Raw genomic sequence first — 18,375 nt, forward strand, 5'->3', positions numbered from 1 at the left:
GATGAATCAATTTTTAACAGGGTCTAAAACTGAATAAATTTCCAATGGATATTTCAAGCCAAAGCAAAAGATATGTAATTCGTTGGTGTTTGAAATTATGTACAGTATATCAATACAGTACATCCAATGAGTTATCACTGATAATACAGTACAGTACTGTAGCGTGTGCTTAGTATTTTATTTCAGTCAACAATGTGAGGATTTGTTGAGGGCCATTCCAATCGTAAAGCAAAAGAAATTAAATGGGAAATACCTTTCAAAAAATATATTGGATAAATTACAAACAAAAAACTGAGTAAATAAGGATAACTTCCCTCCCAATACAATATATAAGTTTACACGATAGTTCAAGTTGCCAGTGAAAATTCTCAAAACGTCAAAAAATATACACTATACAGCTAAAACTTTTAAATAAGAGCGCAAACAAATAATCCTGATTCAGATATATTACTTTAAACTGGAAAAATTTCATGAAAACTTTTCACATTTAAAAGCAATATATTTTTAAAGTTAGGTTTTCAAGAACTTTAACAAATATATCCTGTATACAGCTAATATGTTTAAATAAGAGCTAACAAATAATCCTGATTCACATAGATTACTTTTAACTGCACAAATTTTCAAGAAAAACTAACCCAACAAATTTTCACACTTGGTAGCATTATATTTTTAAAGTTGGATTTTCAATAACTTGACAAACAGGAGTCAGGCAGTATAGCGAATTGCTCAAGAACAGCAAAGAGATATGTCATACAATGTAGGATCAGGAATGTAGACGCTACATAAAAACTGAAGCGGGAATAAAAAGATGATTTTCTTCCCTATTTAAGAGCAGCCAATTAAAATTTTATCTGCTAATATAAAAGCAAATCATTAGTAGATGATACCAGTACATACACCTGGTCTTGAGATCACTTTACAATGAAAAAGAGATAATCTTTAGGCAATCCATATTTTTATGAGTTGCAGAACAATGGGGGTGATTGGCTTTCACTGATAAAACTTATATGAAGATGATTTGCTAAGGGTTAAAATGACTTCATACAAAAAAAAAAAAAAATAATAATAATACAACTTTAGTATGGTGGCATGTTTCCTTCATAAAAAACTATTTAAATAAGAGCAAATACTGTATACTACTTTATAATCTAATTTTACTGTACTGCATGCATATAAATATACACAAATTACAAAAACTCTATTAAAAGGACGTTTTAATTCCTAGACAATACAGTATACAACTATTTTAATTGATTATGTAACTGTTTACATTACAGGTTACCTTTCAGATAAACTTTTACGATAAAATCACTTTACATTTTTGTATAACAATTAATACAGTATAAACAAAGCCACTCTGAAGACAGACACTTAAAAAGTTTAATATAACACTATGTGGAAAATGAATAATTTCTTTCTGATGAAATATCTATAACTAATGATGTTTTATAAAAAATGAGTTCGATATATAAAAACTAAGACTAAAATACTATACTACATTTTCAGTGACTTTGCCAGGAGTGCGGCCATTGCTTGAGTTTTGTTTCCATTTTGTCTCCTAAGTTCCTCTATTGCTTGAACTCTGGTGAATCCAAGCTGGATTACTTCTTGGACGTCAGATTCTGTAAAATTATCCCGTGCAGTTACGCTATCTACAGATGCCGCAGCTGGAGGACTAGACGAAGACTGTTTAGATGTACCTGAGGAAATAAAAAAACAATCTAAACCTGAATATAAAAGCATAATACATACATACATATACCAAGGCACTTCCCCCAATTTTGGGGGGTAGCCGACATCAAACAAACGAAACAAAAAATGGGACCTCTCCTCTCTACGTTCCTCCCATAATGTTTATCAAAATAAAAATTCACTAAAACATAGAGGGCCTTCAAGTTACAAACATTTGGAATTACAAATAAAAATCCACCTGAAAAAATATATCTTGGATATTACATGAAAGGTTCATAATGTTAATTAAAAGTTCATGAAGTTAATAAATTATATTAGGCAAGACAATATTTGCAATATGAAATGGGACTTTTGCAGCTGAGTTAGGTGAAACCTACCCTAGTCCAAAATTTTACTTACAAAAAGGTTCTTGGAACCTATTAAGTTTGTAAGTTGAAAACTTTCTGTAACTACTACTAAATTTAAAAGTAGAAAGATAAAAATTGCATACCTTCTCCTGCACTGGCGTTGGGTACATTATTAGCTGCAGCACTTTCCCTGGCACTAGCTGCTAAAGCTTCCATTAATGCTCGATCTTCAGTTTCCTTAGCTGCTCTCTCGGATTCCCGTCTTGCTTCCTCCTCATTCAGTGGAGTCAGTCTAGCGCAATCTGGCAATTCGCTCTCACTCAGGAATGGTGTCTCCGTACCCGTTGTTCCAATCAGTAGCTTGTTGTTCTTGAGGTCAATACACATCTGTCAATGATGGTAAGATATGTAATATGCTCAGTGTTAACGAAGAAACCTTGAGTAATTATTATTAGAAGTGACAAGGAAATTCTTTACTTTTTGGGTGCAATACTTGCCCAAAAATTATATACTTCAAGCATAAGCTTGGGAACAAAAGTAGAAAAATTAGTTTATCACCGAGTTTTCGAGGTCGCGTAGTGTGGTGCACCCTCCACTGAAAAATCTCCAAACTAATTAGTAGTTGCAGTTGCTTAATGAGGGGGAAGTTTGTGATTCTATATATGTGAATTTCATTTGAAAATTTGGCTTCATTTGATAGATTTTAACAATACAATCATATTCTGAGTACTGTACTACATAAAGTTGGATGGAAAGATGCTGATAACTCTTTGGGAGTCAGTGAAAACCACCTCAATATAGATGAGGAATAATAAAGTGAAATTAAAATCCCTTGAATGCCTATTTCTCACAATCCTATCCTCTACTGTATTCCTTTTACTAGTCACACCTTCGAGAATGGCGACAGATGTGGTGGTTTTCTTTTCGGTGCGGCAAGTGGCGAGAGAAAACAATGTACGCAGATACAGTAAGGATGATAATCCGCGTCTATGTTACAGTACAACGAAGGACCGACCAACAAAAAAAATATAAAGCTACGTCCTCTATGTATAACTGTTCATGAAAAATGATATTTTAATTATAAAATAAATTTTTGAATATACTTACCCGGTGAATATATATAGCTGCAACTCTGTTGCTCGACAGACAAAAAAACAGTAAAACTCGCCAGCGATCGCTATACAGGTTGCGGGTGTGCCCACCAGCGCCAACTGTCGGCCAGATACCATACTCGATGTAAACAAAGACTCAATTTCTTCTCATCCCACTGCGTCTCTATTGGGGAGGAAGGGAGGGTCATTTAATTTATATATTCACCGGGTAAGTATATTCAAAAATTTATTTTATAATTAAAATATCATTTTTAAACATTTAACTTAGCCGGTGAATATATATAGCTGATTCACACCCAGGGTGGTGGGTAGAGACCAGTTAAATATGTTTACATCGTTTAAGCTAAGAGTTTTTATTTCATTTTGGAAGTTATCAATATAACGAAAACAAAATAAATAGGTACCTGGTAAGGAAGTCGACTTAGACGATTACTCTGCCTTGTAAGTACGTCTTCCTTACGGAGCCTCGCGATCCTCTTAGGATGCTGACAGACCCCTAGGAGCTGAAGTATCAAGGGCTGCAACCCATACAACAGGACCTCATCAAACCCCTAATCTGGGCGCTCTCAAGAAATGACTTTGACCACCCGCCAAATCAACCAGGATGCGAAAGGCATCTTAGCCTTCCGGACAACCCATAAAAAACAACATTAAAAACATTTCAAGAGACAGATTAAAAGGATATGGAATTAGGGAATTGTAGTGGTTGAGCCCTCACCCACTACTGCACTCGCTGCTACGAATGGTCCCAGTGTGTAGCAGTTCTCGTAAAGAGACTGGACATCTTTCAAGTAAAATGACGCGAACACTGACTTGCTTCTCCAATAGGTTGCGTCCATTATACTTTGCAGAGATCTATTTTGCTTAAAGGCCACGGAAGTTGCTACAGCTCTAACCTCGTGCGTCTTAACCTTAAGCAAAGCTCGGTCTTCCTCACTCAGATGTGAATGAGCTTCTCGTATTAACAATCTGATAAAGTATGACAAAGCGTTCTTTGACATAGGCAAGGATGGTTTCTTAACTGAACACCATAAAGCTTCAGATTGGCCTCGTAAAGGTTTAGTACGCTTTAAATAGAACTTAAGAGCTCTAACAGGGCATAAGACTCTTTCTAGTTCATTGCCTACGATCTCCGATAAGCTGGGAATATCGAAAGATTTAGGCCAAGGCCGAGAAGGTAGCTCATTTTTGGCTAGAAAACCAAGTTGCAGCGAACAAGTAGCTTATTCCGACGAAAATCCGATGTTCTTGCTGAAGGCATGAATCTCACTGACTCTTTTAGCCGAGGCTAAGCATACCAGGAAAAGAGTCTTAAGAGTGAGATCTTTCAGGGAGGCTGACTGTAAAGGCTCAAACCTGTCTGACATGAGGAATCTTAGTACCACGTCTAAATTCCACCCAGTTGTAGCCAAACGACGCTCCTTAGTGGTCTCAAAAGACTTAAGGAGGTCTTGCAGATCTTTATTGTTGGAAAGATCTAAGCCTCTATGCCGGAAGACCGATGCCAACATGCTTCTGTAGCCCTTGATAGTGGGAGCTGAAAGGGATCGTCCTTTTCTCAGGTATAAGAGAAAATCAGCTATTTGGGCTACAGAGGTACTGGTCGAGGATACAGAAACTGACTTGCACCAGTCTCGGAAGACTTCCCACTTCGATTGGTAGACTCTAATGGTAGACGCTCTCCTTGCTCTAGCAATCGCACTGGCTGCCTCCTTTGAAAAGCCTCTAGCTCTCGAGAGTCTTTCCATAGTCTGAAGGCAGTCAGACGAAGAGCGTGGAGGCTTTGGTGTACCTTCTTTACGTGCGGCTGACGTAGAAGGTCTACTCTTAGAGGCAGACTTCTGGGAACGTCTACTAACCATCGAAGTACCTCGGTGAACCATTCTCTCGCGGGCCAGAGGGGAGCAACTAACGTCAACCTTGTCCCTTCGTGAGAGGCGAACTTCTGCAGTACCTTGTTGACAATCTTGAACGGTGGGAATGCGTAGAGATCCAGGTGTGACCAATCTAGGAGGAAGGCATCTATATGTATTGCTGCTGGGTCCGGGACTGGAGAGCAATAGATTGGAAGCCTCTTGGTCAGCGAGGTTGCAAAGAGATCTATGGTGGGTTGACCCCAAGTGGCCCAAAGTCTCTTGCACACATCCTTGTGGAGGGTCCATTCTGTTGGAATTACTTGCCCTTTCCGACTGAGACAATCTGCTATGACGTTCAAGTCGCCCTGGATGAACCTCGTTACTAGGGAGATGTCTCGATCTTTTGACCAGATGAGCAGGTCCCTTGCGATCTCGTACAACGTCAGTGAGTGGGTACCTCCTTGTTTGGAGATGTACGCCAAGGCCGTGGTGTTGTCCGAGTTTCCTTCCACCACTTTGCCTCGAAGGAGATACTCGAAGCTTTTCAAGGCCAGATGAACTGCCAACAGCTCCTTGCAGTTGATATGCATGCTCCTCTGACTCGTGTTCCACAGACCTGAGCATTCCCGACCGTCCAGCGTCGCGCCCCAGCCCAAGTTGCGGGCAGTCAGACTCTGCCCTTAGAGGACTTGGATCCTTTCCTCTTCCCTCGCTTCCCTTCGGCACGAGCACCTCCTCTGCTGGAGGCTCTGCCACGAAAGGGCGGAATAAAGCGAGACGCTGGAGTGTCTAACCTCGGTCTAGCAGACAATGTAGGCAAAGGGGGAGCTTTGCGAGCCGAGGACGCAACTAGATCGTGGGTGTCCTTCTGAACTAAAGATAGGGCAATTTCCTTTACCAAGACTTCAGGAAACAGGCACTTGGAAAGGGGAGCAAAGAGTAGCTCGGATCTTTGGCATGGCGTCACTCCAGCAGACAGGAAAGAACATAGAGACTCGCTTCTTCAGGACTCCAGACGTGAATGAGGCGGCTAGCTCGTTGGACCCATCACGGACGGCCTTGTCCATGCAGGACATAATGAGCAAGGAAACGTCCTTATCTGCAGAAGAGATCTTCCTGCTCAGGGCTCCTAGGCACCAGTCTAGGAAGTTAAAGACTTCGAAAGCCCTAAAAATCCCTTTAAGAAGGTGGTCCAGGTCCGATGGTGACCAACAAATCTTCGAGCGTCTCATGGCAAGGCGGCGGGGAGAGTCTACAAGACTTGAGAAGTCGCCCTGGGCAGAGGCAGGAACTCCCAAGCCGAGAACTTCTCCCGTGGCATACCAGACGCTCGATCTAGACGAGAGTTTAGATGGGGAAAAGCAAATGCTGTCTTTCCTAAACTCTTCTTAGTCTCTAACCAGTCTCCCAACAGCCGCAAAGCTCTCTTGGATGAACGAGAGAGAACGAGTCTAGTAAAGGCAGGTGTGGTAGCAGGCACGCCTAACACAAACTCTGACGGCGGCGAACGCGGAGCCACAGAAACAAAGTGGTCAGGGAACAACTCCTTAAATACAGCCATGACTTTTCTAAAGTCCAATGATGGTTGAGTTGCCTTAGGTTCGTCAAGCTCTGAAGGTTGATCCTCTTGCGGTTCAGCAACGTCCTCATCTGATAGTTCCTCATCCGAAAACTGATGAGGAAACGGCAACGGAGTGGGCAACGTCTGGCTCGCTGAGTCCGGTCGCACTGGTGCATGCGTGACGGATCCAGACGCAACGTCATGGAACTGCTGCACAGTCTGTGAACTGTCAACAACCATGGGTGCGCGAGGACGCACAGCGTCCACCCGAGACTGTTTAGACCGTCTGGGTTGTGCAGTCAACACCATACCGGGTTGCGGAGGTTGACGCACCGCGTCAAAACAAGTCACCTCTGATGGTTGTTGAACGTCCTGAACGTCAACAACCACCTCCGTGCGTCGCCTAACGTCAACGTGCGGCTGGCAAACCACACTGGGTCGCATCGGTGGGGGTACAACCTCGACTGGTAGACGCGAGAAAGTAACCTCAGCGTCAACAGGACGCACAACAGACCGCTTGGATGGTTGTTGGCCAGAAGGTTCAGCAGCAACCTTCTCCGCATTGAAGTCCTCCATCAAGGATGCAAGCTTGGACTGCATGTCCTGTAGCAATACCCATTTAGGGTCTACGGCAGCAGGTGCGGCAACAGACGGGGTGAGCGACTGAGGCGGTACCGCTTTGCCTCTCTTAGGCGGTGAGCAGTCATCAGATGACGGCAACGAGTCCGAACTGACCCAGTGGCTACAACCGGGACGTTGGACTTGTCCTGAAGGGACCGACTTACGCTTCAAAGGTCGTGAGACCTTGGTCCAAAGTTTCTTATGAGAAACACCTTCGGACGACGAGGTAAAAACGGGCTCTCTCGTCTTACGTTGGTAGGGGCGATCTTGGGGAGATACGCCTGATACCATAGAGGGAACGTCTGTTCGCTGATCAAAGCCTCTCGAACCCATGCGTCGTACGACATTGCTTCTCCCCTGGGCTTGGGAGCTTGCAAGAGGTCCCGGACTAGGAGGACGACAGGCACGAACAGACGAACCCTCAAGCGCAACACTGTTCACAACACTTTGAGAAACACTTGGCACTTTATCACTTCCCGCGGCACTTTGGCACTTTAGTTCCTTAACATCCGCCATGAGTTGATTGCGGTCACTTGCAAGGGACTCAACTCTCTCCCCCAAGGCATGGATAGCACGCATCATGTCAGCCATCGATGGTTCCTGAGTGCCAGGAGGGGGGTTAGGAACAACCACTACAGGGGAAGGATTAGGTTGAGGGGCCTGAGGAGAGGAAAAATCTACCGACCTAGAAGAACTTCTCCTTACCCTATCTCTCTCTAGTCTGCGTGTATACTTCTCAAATTCGATAAAATCGAATTCCGAAAGGCCCACGCATTCCTCACACCGATCTTCCAATTGACAGGTTTTACCCCGACAATTGGAACAAACAGTGTGAGGGTCGAGAGAAGCCTTTGGAAGACGCCTATGACAGTCCCTAGCATTGCATTTTCTAAACTTGGGAACTTGTGAAAGGTCAGCCATTTTGAATTGGTCAAGGGAAAATTCCAAAAAAACGATCTAAGTCATCAACAATGAATCCGATACAAAAAAGAGTTCAAGGATTTATTTGAAGAAAAACCCTGTACTGCGAAAGCTCATAACCAAAATAAAGTACTTCACCAAATATGATGGGAAAAACTCCAGGTTTCAACAGCGAGTAAAGTACGTCTTGTCGACACGTCGACAGAGAAGAAATTGAGTCTTTGTTTACATCGAGTATGGTATCTGGCCGACAGTTGGCGCTGGTGGGCACACCCGCAACCTGTATAGCGATCGCTGGCGAGTTTTACTGTTTTTTTGTCTGTCGAGCAACAGAGTTGCAGCTATATATATTCACCGGCTAAGTTAAATATTTAAAAATCAATACCAGAAAACTTACAAGAGGATTCTGAAAAAGTAGAACACCTCTCAGGTTAAGCTATAATGTCCCTGAATACAACTAAAGGACCCAAGGCATGGCAGGTGTCAGACACAATTTAAATGCACTTCAAAAAACATAACATGAAAACATAATTGCATCTTTACTGAGCTGCTCTATAAATTTTCTCAAATGAAAAGTTTTTGAAAAAAATTAGGGACCCTATTTCCTTATATAACTAAAAATAATTGTGGATCTTTGCCTTGAAAGAGATGACAAAAGCAAAAGTATTCAGTCACATAACACAAAATACAAGGAAGCATTCACAATTATAAAAAGCCCTGAAATTTCACGTATTATCAGTCTTGTCTTATCCTCCCTTGTTATATAATTGAGTATACTGTACTGTAATTTGTCTTGGATAATTATGTTTTTTATTTTTTTATTCAAGTCAAGGTAGATTCACAATCATAGGATCAAATATAGCACAACATATTCACTGATATATAAAAGAGTAAGTTTGTAAGTACAGTATCTACCATGGCACTTCCCCTAATTGATGGGGGTAGCCAATATAAAAGAAAAGAAAAAAAAAAAAGAAGTGGATTTTTCCTCTTTGTTCCTCCTTGCCTGGCGAGGGACTTGGCCAAGTTTGGTTGGTCCTGGTAGGGTGCTGAAGCCCAATCTTCCACCACAAATGAAGCTTCATATGCTGACTCCCCTATTGCCTAACTCAGCGGTCACCATAAGGTGACTCAAGGTAGCAACAGGGACTATTGGAACTGCGTCACAAACACTCATCAGTCCTTTTTATTCGTAACACACACTTTTGCCTCTCTCACATCTATTCACCTGTCATCTAAGGCTTCTTCACTTCATCCATCCACCCAACCCTTGGCCTTCCTCTTCTTCATCATCTTCAGCAGACACCCATTTTCCATCCTTAACACATCCATATCCCATCTAGGTGCACCCATTTTCAATCTAACTACTTTGTTCCTAACTCTATCCAAGTGAGATACACTAATGCTACTCCTCAGACACTTCATCTAGAACACATTCAATTTTTATCTCTCAATCACCTTCATTCCCAGGGCACCAGCCAACCATTGAGATACTAGCACTAGAGAGTTATTAGGGACTTTGGCCATGGCCAGACAGTTCTACATTGGATCCCTCTCTTTGGTTACAGCTCATTCCGTCTTTTCCTACACATACACCGAATTGTCTGGCATATTCTTTCTACATTCTCCTCTGTCCTCATACACCTGACAACACTAAAATTACCAAACAATTCTTCACTCAAGAGGTTATCTACTGCACTGTAATTGTTCAGTGGTCACTTTCCTTTTGGTAAGGGTAGAAGACTTTTTAGCTATGGTAAGCAGCTCTTTTAAGAGATGGACACTCTAAAATCAAACCTTTGTTCTCTAGTCTTGCGTAGTGCCATAGCCTATGTCCCATAGCCTTTCACTGTCTTGAACTAGAGTTCTCTTGCTTTAGGGTACACTCGGGCATGCTGTTCTATCTTATTTTAAAGTTTTTAATTTATACAAAGATCTAATTTAATGTTGTTACTGATCATAAAATATTTTATTTTGATTGTATTACTTCTCTTGTAATATATTCATTTCCTTGTTTCCTTTCTGCACTGGGCTATTTTTCCCTGTTGGAGCCCTTGGGCTTATATCATCTTGCTTTTCCAACTAGGGTTGTAGCTTAGCTTCTAATAATAATAATAACAACTCAAATCCATACGTCACAGTTGGTGCAATCACTCTCTCATATAGAACTCTCTTTACATTCATTCCTAACCATATATACTTCACCACTCCCTTCACTGCCCCAAAACACTTTATATCTCTCATTCACTCTGACATACATCTGCTTCCACTCCACCATTTGCAACATACCTTGGAGAAATAGAAATAGATGGCATAAATAAACTTGACTTATAGAGGCGAAAGAAATTAGTTGCAGCCAAATTTTAAATTCTGGGGCATTATATTGAAATTTGCACGTATTTAAAATTTTTAGATACAGATCAAGCCAAATTTCAAATACCAGGACACAATGCTGAATTCTGCACTTAATTTATATTATCTATAGACACATTCACAGTATACCGGTGCTAGGAAAGGGTGCAGAACGAAGAGTGAGCTAATACCACACTGCATCTGAAAAGAAGCTTGGACTGCATTCTTTTCTGGCTCTTGTTCTCTATCTATATTATTCAAAAAAAGTATTACATCTAATTATCTGAAAACATTTCCATTCTTCACATATGTTCTTCAAATTACATTCTCCACCTCCACAAACTGAACATTTTTAGTGGGGATGAAGCTTCACACTAAACAGACCAGGACAACCATTATCTTATTAAATTCAGGATGAAGACATCTTATTAAACAAACAATCAAATATGAAAAACTATATCAAGCATCAATACAAGATCCCATTATTTAAAACTGTCTTCAGGACCTAACAGTGACAAGAAAAAAATATGAAAATAGACTTTAAAAAACAAAATTAAATTAGTCTTGGGTAGACTAGTAAAAAATCTACTCTTAAGAGTGCAGTCTGGCTTTTTATGCTTATCAACTGGTTTTTTCTGTTGCTAAGATTAGCTGGAAGCCTATAACAATATAAATCTTGGGTAAAATTTACTAAATTTTCATTATCAACAAGATCATCACAGAAGTCTATGATTTTTGTGGCTTTCTACTTGCCTTTATTTAGCTACTTTCATATATTACCTACTGCTACTCTTTATCACAACCAAACCACCTCCAATGTTTATGTCAGCGTCAATGACCTTAGATGTCAGAATGCCATAAAACTTCAAATTAATCAATCTCATATTTATGTATAGTTTTCAGCTTCTTCGCTATTGATATGATCTCCCCAATACGCTCTAAGCATGAATTAAAAATTATGTAGTCACACTTGTTCAAAATACCCTCAATATCATTAGTGAATGCCAAAGTCTCAGCAGCATCATAAACACAGTAATTTTTTTCCTTATTAAAGTGATATTCTAGTTTAAAAATTTCTTTTTAAGTGCAGGTTGTTGCTACTCACTCACTTTTCTCTCAGTACCAACTTTGCATTCCAATGTGTTGTTAGCTTACTTCTATGTTCCACCTCAATAAAACTTGTACTTTCATCACAATGTGATACTCCCTGTCCCATTTTCCATTTTTGAACAAGTATCACAAAATAAATATTCCATAACAACACATATAAAACTTTTTCTGTATTTCTACTTTTCTTATTGAGAAAACAAACACATAACTAAGAGAAAATAATGCATGAAAACATAAGACGCCAAACTATAAAAATGAATCCAGTATAAATTTGGTACTCTTTCAGAAAAAAAAAAAGTTTCATTTAATTCACATTTCTTCTTCTTAAACTAAAGATAAAAACTACAATACCATTCAGTTTTTGTACAGAATGTCAAATATATACTATTTGACTTTTAACTAACCTGATGTCGTTTGAGCATGTCGAGACCAAGCAGCATATCCATGGGCTGCTCTTCTAAAATACTAAACGATGATGCCAAATAATTATCTGCAATTTGAATCTGACCCATATGAACACGACCAATGATTTTTTGAGTGCCAACGCCCTTTGCAATACCAGCCCATCTTGTATCAACAAGTCTCATTATATTACACCTCTCTGCACAAGCCTGAGACATAATAGTGGTTTGAGCACCTGAAAAAATGACAAACTAAAGTTCCACTTGATACCTTTAATTATATCTCTAAAAATACGGTTCTGACATAGGAAAAACCTATTTTTTTTTAAGGTTAATTCTTTGATCTCCAAGGATTTTCCTATAAAATGCTAGAACAAGGAACCCATTACAACATAAATTATCAAAGAAATATCGTCACCCCTGCTCTAGGGCTAATGTTTCAATGAGCAAAGCATGGACTATGTGGAGAAAAGACACCCATGAGTTTAGGTTCTATTAAAATTGTCACAGAGCCTCCAATGTTGAAATCATCAAGAAATCGGCAATACTTCATCATCAAAAACCAATGCTACTCTGGACACAAGGCTATTCGTGCCAAGTCGCCATCTTCCATACTTACAGTAAAATGATATTTTCATAATAAAATAGATTTTTGAACATACTTACCCGCTGGTTATATAACAATAGCTTTATTCTTCTGTCTGGCAGAAATTCAAAACTCGTGGTAATCACATAGATATGTCAGGTGTACACTAGCGCCACCACGGTAGCTAGGCCGAACTATTCCATCCAGCACCAGATTTTCCATGCCTATAGGTCTCTAGAGGGGAGGAGGGTGGGATTATAAGTTATATAACCAGCAGGCAAGTATGTTCAAAAATTTATTTTATTATGAAAACACCATTTTTAAACATTTAAACTTACCCGCTGGTTATATAACAATAGCTGATTGACACCCATGGTGGAGGGTCAGAGACAGCAACATTGTTGTAATTTCACTTGAGTTAAAAATAAAACTAGCTTAAGGGTTCGTACCTATTAAGGAAGCTGACTTCAATGATTCTTTGCCTCATTATGTCTGCTATCCTTTGAGATCCAGCAGTCCACCCAGGGAGCTGAAGAACTCTAGGAGCTGTCAAATGGTGAATAACCTATATGCTGACAGGACCTCAACTAATACCCTAGTTCCGGGCACTCTCAAGGAACAAAATGACCACCTGACTAAATCAAAGATTGCGGAAGATTGTCGAACAATTTCCTCATACAATCATAAAATTATATACAAGTTCCAAGAGGAGAAAAGGGTACTAGGGATTAGGGGAGTGTAGTGGTAGATCCTTCACCTACTCCTGCATTCGCTGCTACGAATGGACCCAAAGTGTAGCAGTCCTCATAAAGAGTCTGGACACGTTTTAAATAATGTGATGCGAATACAGATTTTTACTTCTCCAAAAACTTGTATCCATTATGCTTTGCAGAGAACAATTTTGTTTAAAAGCTACAGAAGTTGCCACACCTTCATGAGTCTTAACTCAAAGCAGCTTAAGGTCTGCCTCACCACAGTGTGTGTGAGCTTCTCTAATGTAAAGTCTTATGAAATATGATAAGGTGTTTTTGACATAGGTAAAGCGGGCTTCTTGACTGCACACCAAAGAGCTTCTGAATTGCCTCTTAAATCTTTAGTCCTGTCTAGATAGAACTTCAGTGCTCTAAAAGGACCCAGAACCTTTTCCAGTTCTTCACCCACCAAATCAGAGGTTAGCAATTTCGAAAGATTTGGCCATGGGTGAGAAGGACGTTCATTTTTGGCCAGAAATTCAAGCTGCAGGAAGCATATAGCTTTCCCGTTTTTGAAGCCAATGTTCTTGCTAAAAGCATGACCTTTACTGACTCTCTTAGCTATTGCTAAGCTTACTAAAAATAAAGTCTTTAAAGTTAGAACTTTAAAAGAAGCCGAGTGCAAAGGTTTGAATCTGTCACTCGTCAGAAATTTCAAAACCACATCTAAATTCCAGGCTGGTGATTCCTGTTGACTCTTCTTAGAGGTTTCAAAGGATCTGAGAAGATCCCGAAGGTCCTTGTTATTAGAGAGGTCTAAATCCCTGTGCCTGAAGACAGTTGCCAGCATACTCCTGCACCCCTTGATGGTTGAGGAGGAGAAATTGTGCTATCTTCTAAGCTCTAAAAAGAAATCGGCAATTTGGGCTACAGAGGTACTGGATGAAGAAACTGAGTTCGTTCTACACCATGCTTTGAAAACCTCCCACTTGGACTGATAAACCCTGATGGTAGAAGTCCTTTTTGCTCTAGCAATAGCGTTGGCTGCCTCCTTCAAAAATCCTCTAGATCTTGCGAGTTTTTCGATAGTCTGAAGGACGTCAGACGTAGAGCTTGGAGGTTTAGATGGTTTCTTGTCAAGTGAGGTTGTTTGAGAAGATCTAATCTCAATTGCAGGCTTCTTGGAATGTCCACCATCCATTCCAGAACCTCTGTGAACCAACCTCTTGACGGCCAGAAGAGTTACTAAAGTCAACTTGGTTCTCTCGTACGACACGAACTTTTGTAACATCTTGTAAAGCACTTTGAATGGTGGGAATGTGTATAAGACCATGTCACGAGCTGCTTGGGGTCGCATTGTGCTTGATGAATAATGTAGCGTCTCGAAAGACGCTCAACGTCATGTCTTACAGGAGGTCCTGTTCCGCTGGAAGCTCGACGTCACGTCTTACAGGACGTCCTGTTCCGCTGGAAGCTCAACGTCCTGTTAGGTGGATGTAAGACGTCATGTCTGTTTGTTTGACTCCTTGCTAGGGAGTTGTAAAGACGTTCGTCATCAAGAACATCTCGACTAGTAGGCTAACTATGCTTAGTGTCTAGGTGTGAAGTTACCTGACACTCAAGATCCAGGTCTGCTACTCTCTTGTTGTACGCAGGCTGACAAACTAGCATGAGCGGAGAGAGATTCTCTCGCAAATCTAGTAGTGTAATAAAAATAGGGTCAAACTGTTGTGGTACCGGAGACGTCACGTCTACCATAAGCTCTCTTTCTACACTGTTTAAAAACACGCAGAGCGTCCAGACGACGATAACCAGTTTGATGGTGGATAAGGAGCATGAGCTGAAGCCATGCTAGGCTCAGACAACTGTCCTGCAACTGAGAGTTGGAGGTTATTTGACAGTTGCTGACATTCTAAAAGGATGTTTGGTAGGAGGGTTTTCTTCGGTAGAAAGAAAAAACGCTCAGAACTGTTCGAAAGACTACAACCAGAAGCTTGCGGTGTCAAGATAGGACGCTGATTGACCATGTCCATCTTCCTCTATAGAGGTCTGGAAGTTGATGCCAGCCTCATCTGGGTGCAGAGTCATCTGAAGACGACGAAAAAAACTTTCACCTCACCTTTCCTATGATGAAGGTGAGAGACCTGTGAGGCGTCATAAGGTATGCTCGAGCAGGCGACTGCTCGGGAGCTAAAGCCTCTCGTTTCTTTTTTCGTTCGATATTTCTTCTCTCCGGGAAAAGAGAGCTGGAAGAAGTTTTAAATCGACATTCCTTGGAAGAGGTCTAAGGATAAGAAACAACGATACGTCCTCACAGACGCACCCTCTAATTGAGGTGTGGTGCTTAGACCGAAACAAAGAACTCAAAACTGGACAACTTCCTCCTATACACGAACCTTCCGGTAGCCTGAGGTTCGGATGGATGGGGAAGTAGAAGTAAGCATCCTGGAGATCTAAAGAAATCCTCCAGAGGACCTTCTTTACTGCTGCAAGCATAGTCCTCTGAGTCTCCATAGAGAACTTTGTCCTCTGGACGTAGCTCGAACAGTATGTGACTGACGTTGGACGTCACGGTTTGTTAGACGTTCGACGTCACGAGCTTGTTGCTCAATGTCACGTTCAGCTTGACGCGCAACGTCACGTTCAGCTTGACACCCAATGCCACGCTTAGCTGCCTAGCGATCGTCGCCGCGCTTGGAAGGTTGACGCTCGACAGCACTCTTGGCCGCTTGATGTCTGGTATCAAGAGAAGAAGACACTCAATGGGATATAGAAACCTTATCACTCTGTTCAACATTTAGCTTGCTGGTAGGTCGCCTGTGCGACAACGCATCCTGATAGGAATCATGACGAACCATCGCTTTGCTAACAGCAGGCTGATAAGACTGCATAAAAGATGAGAGCCGCTGCTTCATGCTAGCAGCATAGTCCAATTAGGATCAACATCAGGTGACACCGGTGCAGAAAAACTTCGATCGCGAACTCGCCTTCCTCATCGCTTAAATAACGCTCCGCATCTCAGCAGACGGAAACCAGTCTGGCGGAAGCGGCGGTGCCTGTACCGTAACACCAGACTCAGGAACAAGGTCCATATCAGTCTGAACTAAAGCTTTGCCAACTACTGACATCCTGTCAGGACGTACATAGCAAAAAAGGGACACTGCCTTCTCTCACAAAAGCCCTATTGCATTTCCTGCTGTTGCAGCTGAACTTGCTGCTGAACCAACATCTGCAGTTAGGTTCTTTATGCTGCATTGAGGACGCGCTAATGCACTGCCCTATCAGCATTGTCTTTTAGACGTTGTTACTTTTCTTAGAATGATTTATTGTTAATTATTCTCATCATTTATATATTTCCTTATTTCCTTTCCTCACTGAGCTATATTTCCCTATTGGAGCCCTTGAGCTTATAGCATCTTGCTTTTCCAACTAGGGTTGCAGCTTGGCTAATAATAATAGTAAAAAAATAAACAGAGACTTCTTCGACGTTTTCCTTAGCAAAAAACTCTGAAGGCCGGACGAAGAGCAGCAGGTACAAAATAAAATGGAAACTTCAGAAAAAACTCTCATGAGTTTCTGAAAGTCACTTCCTACTTCTACAAGTCTCTAACCGAGGTAGAGATGCCTTGTTTCCTAGGAGTCAACTCCCTAAGGTTCTGAATTCTGACCTCAATGCTTTAGAGGTTTAATTCTCGCTCTCCCACCAACACCAAGAATTAGTTCAAGCAGGCCTTGGTCTGAGAAAATATCTTTCTAGTTAATATTCATTTCTTAATATAGCGCTTGGCGTAACAATGTTCCAACGCTAGATGCTCATGGTCATGTATACATCAAGTCCTACTGTTGGAAGCCAGGCACCAAGTAACTGCTTGGCGTTCAGCGTCACGTGACTCTCGGAACAATACTATTCACGATTCAGAAGCTCGCAATCTAGACACTTGGAGCCATGCTTAACACGCGACGTCATGTTCAATTACTTGATGCTCGACGACACGCAACTGCTTGGCGTTCGGAGTCATTATTAACTGCTTGACACTCATCGTCAAGTTCAACTGCATGAAGCTTGATGCTATGCAAGCTCTTGACGCTCGGCGCCACATGACTTCAGAACAATAATGCTCGCGATTCATTACGCTCGGAACTATGCCGGTCGCGTCTAGAATGGTAGATCATCGAACAAGAGAAACCAAGAAGTTGCACTAAGTTACAAGCATCGAGTCAAACTCTTACAGCAGCGTTAGTAGCTACCCTTGCTGAACGCTCGATGACCAACGTTCTGTTGTTGTCACACTTAGCTTGGCGCGACGTCACGCTCAGCCACCTGGCGAGCGCCATCATGCTCAGCTGCTTGGCACGCACCATCAAGCTCTACCTCACCTTACCTATGGCGAGGGCGAGCGTTCTGGGAATCGTCAACAGGAACACTCGAGGGAACTTCTGTTCAGGTCTTACAAGACGCTCGGCGCCAGACTAATGCCTATCGCTTCCTTTCGCCGATCGACTTTACTTCTCCTATGGGTCTGGGAGCTTGAAAGAGGTCTAAGGCTAGGAAAACGACAGGTCCAAACAGAAGCACTGCACTAATTTAGCACTAAAATATTGCATTTTTAAACTCTTTGGCATAAAACCAAAAGTAGACACGCCCGTAGAAGGAGATCTTACTATTCTGTCAAGGGCTTGAATGAGAATGCAAAAGTCATTGAATCTTATATAAAATGTAACAAAAACTTTTATATAAAATATTAAATGAATAGATATAGGAAAAAAGAATATATCTATATATTTAAACCAACCCTTATTACTTAAGGGGTTCCAATAAAAGACGAATAGTCACACTTAACAATTGGAACATTTATAAATATTATACGCAAAAATTTAGTATTTCCAAAAACGATACAAAGAATCGTGAGACTATATCGATTGTCATGAATACTACATCGTATAAAAATTAACTGAACACTAATTTTGTTTAATCTTTGTAAACAGATTAGCTAAAGAAAATACTAAAAGGACCAATATAATTGTAAAATAACATATTCCTTTTATCAAATACAACTTAAAAACTTTTGTTTTTAAAGAAAAATTTACTTTTCATGAATATCCATACAGAGTAATACTGTAACG

At 41.0% G+C, this 18,375-nt stretch overlaps 1 protein-coding gene across 5 annotated transcripts in view; it reads right to left on the minus strand.

The window, feature by feature from the left end:
- Window positions 1-250: 250 nt before the first annotated feature.
- Window positions 251-18,375, minus strand: part of rngo (DNA damage inducible 1 homolog rngo) — a 98,149-nt gene continuing 80,024 nt past the window's right edge. For all 5 annotated transcript variants that reach the window (XM_068383829.1, XM_068383826.1, XM_068383822.1 and 2 more), the window contains 3 exons: window positions 11,977-12,209; window positions 2,183-2,426; window positions 251-1,700 (listed from right to left, as the gene is read on the minus strand). In XM_068383829.1, the coding sequence (XP_068239930.1) occupies window positions 1,495-1,700; window positions 2,183-2,426; window positions 11,977-12,209 (683 nt within the window). In that variant the 3' untranslated portion in view covers window positions 251-1,494. The remainder of the gene's footprint in view (window positions 1,701-2,182; window positions 2,427-11,976; window positions 12,210-18,375) is intronic.

This window comes from Palaemon carinicauda, chromosome 1, assembly GCF_036898095.1.
Source record: "Palaemon carinicauda isolate YSFRI2023 chromosome 1, ASM3689809v2, whole genome shotgun sequence".
Classification (NCBI taxonomy): domain Eukaryota; kingdom Metazoa; phylum Arthropoda; class Malacostraca; order Decapoda; family Palaemonidae; genus Palaemon; species Palaemon carinicauda.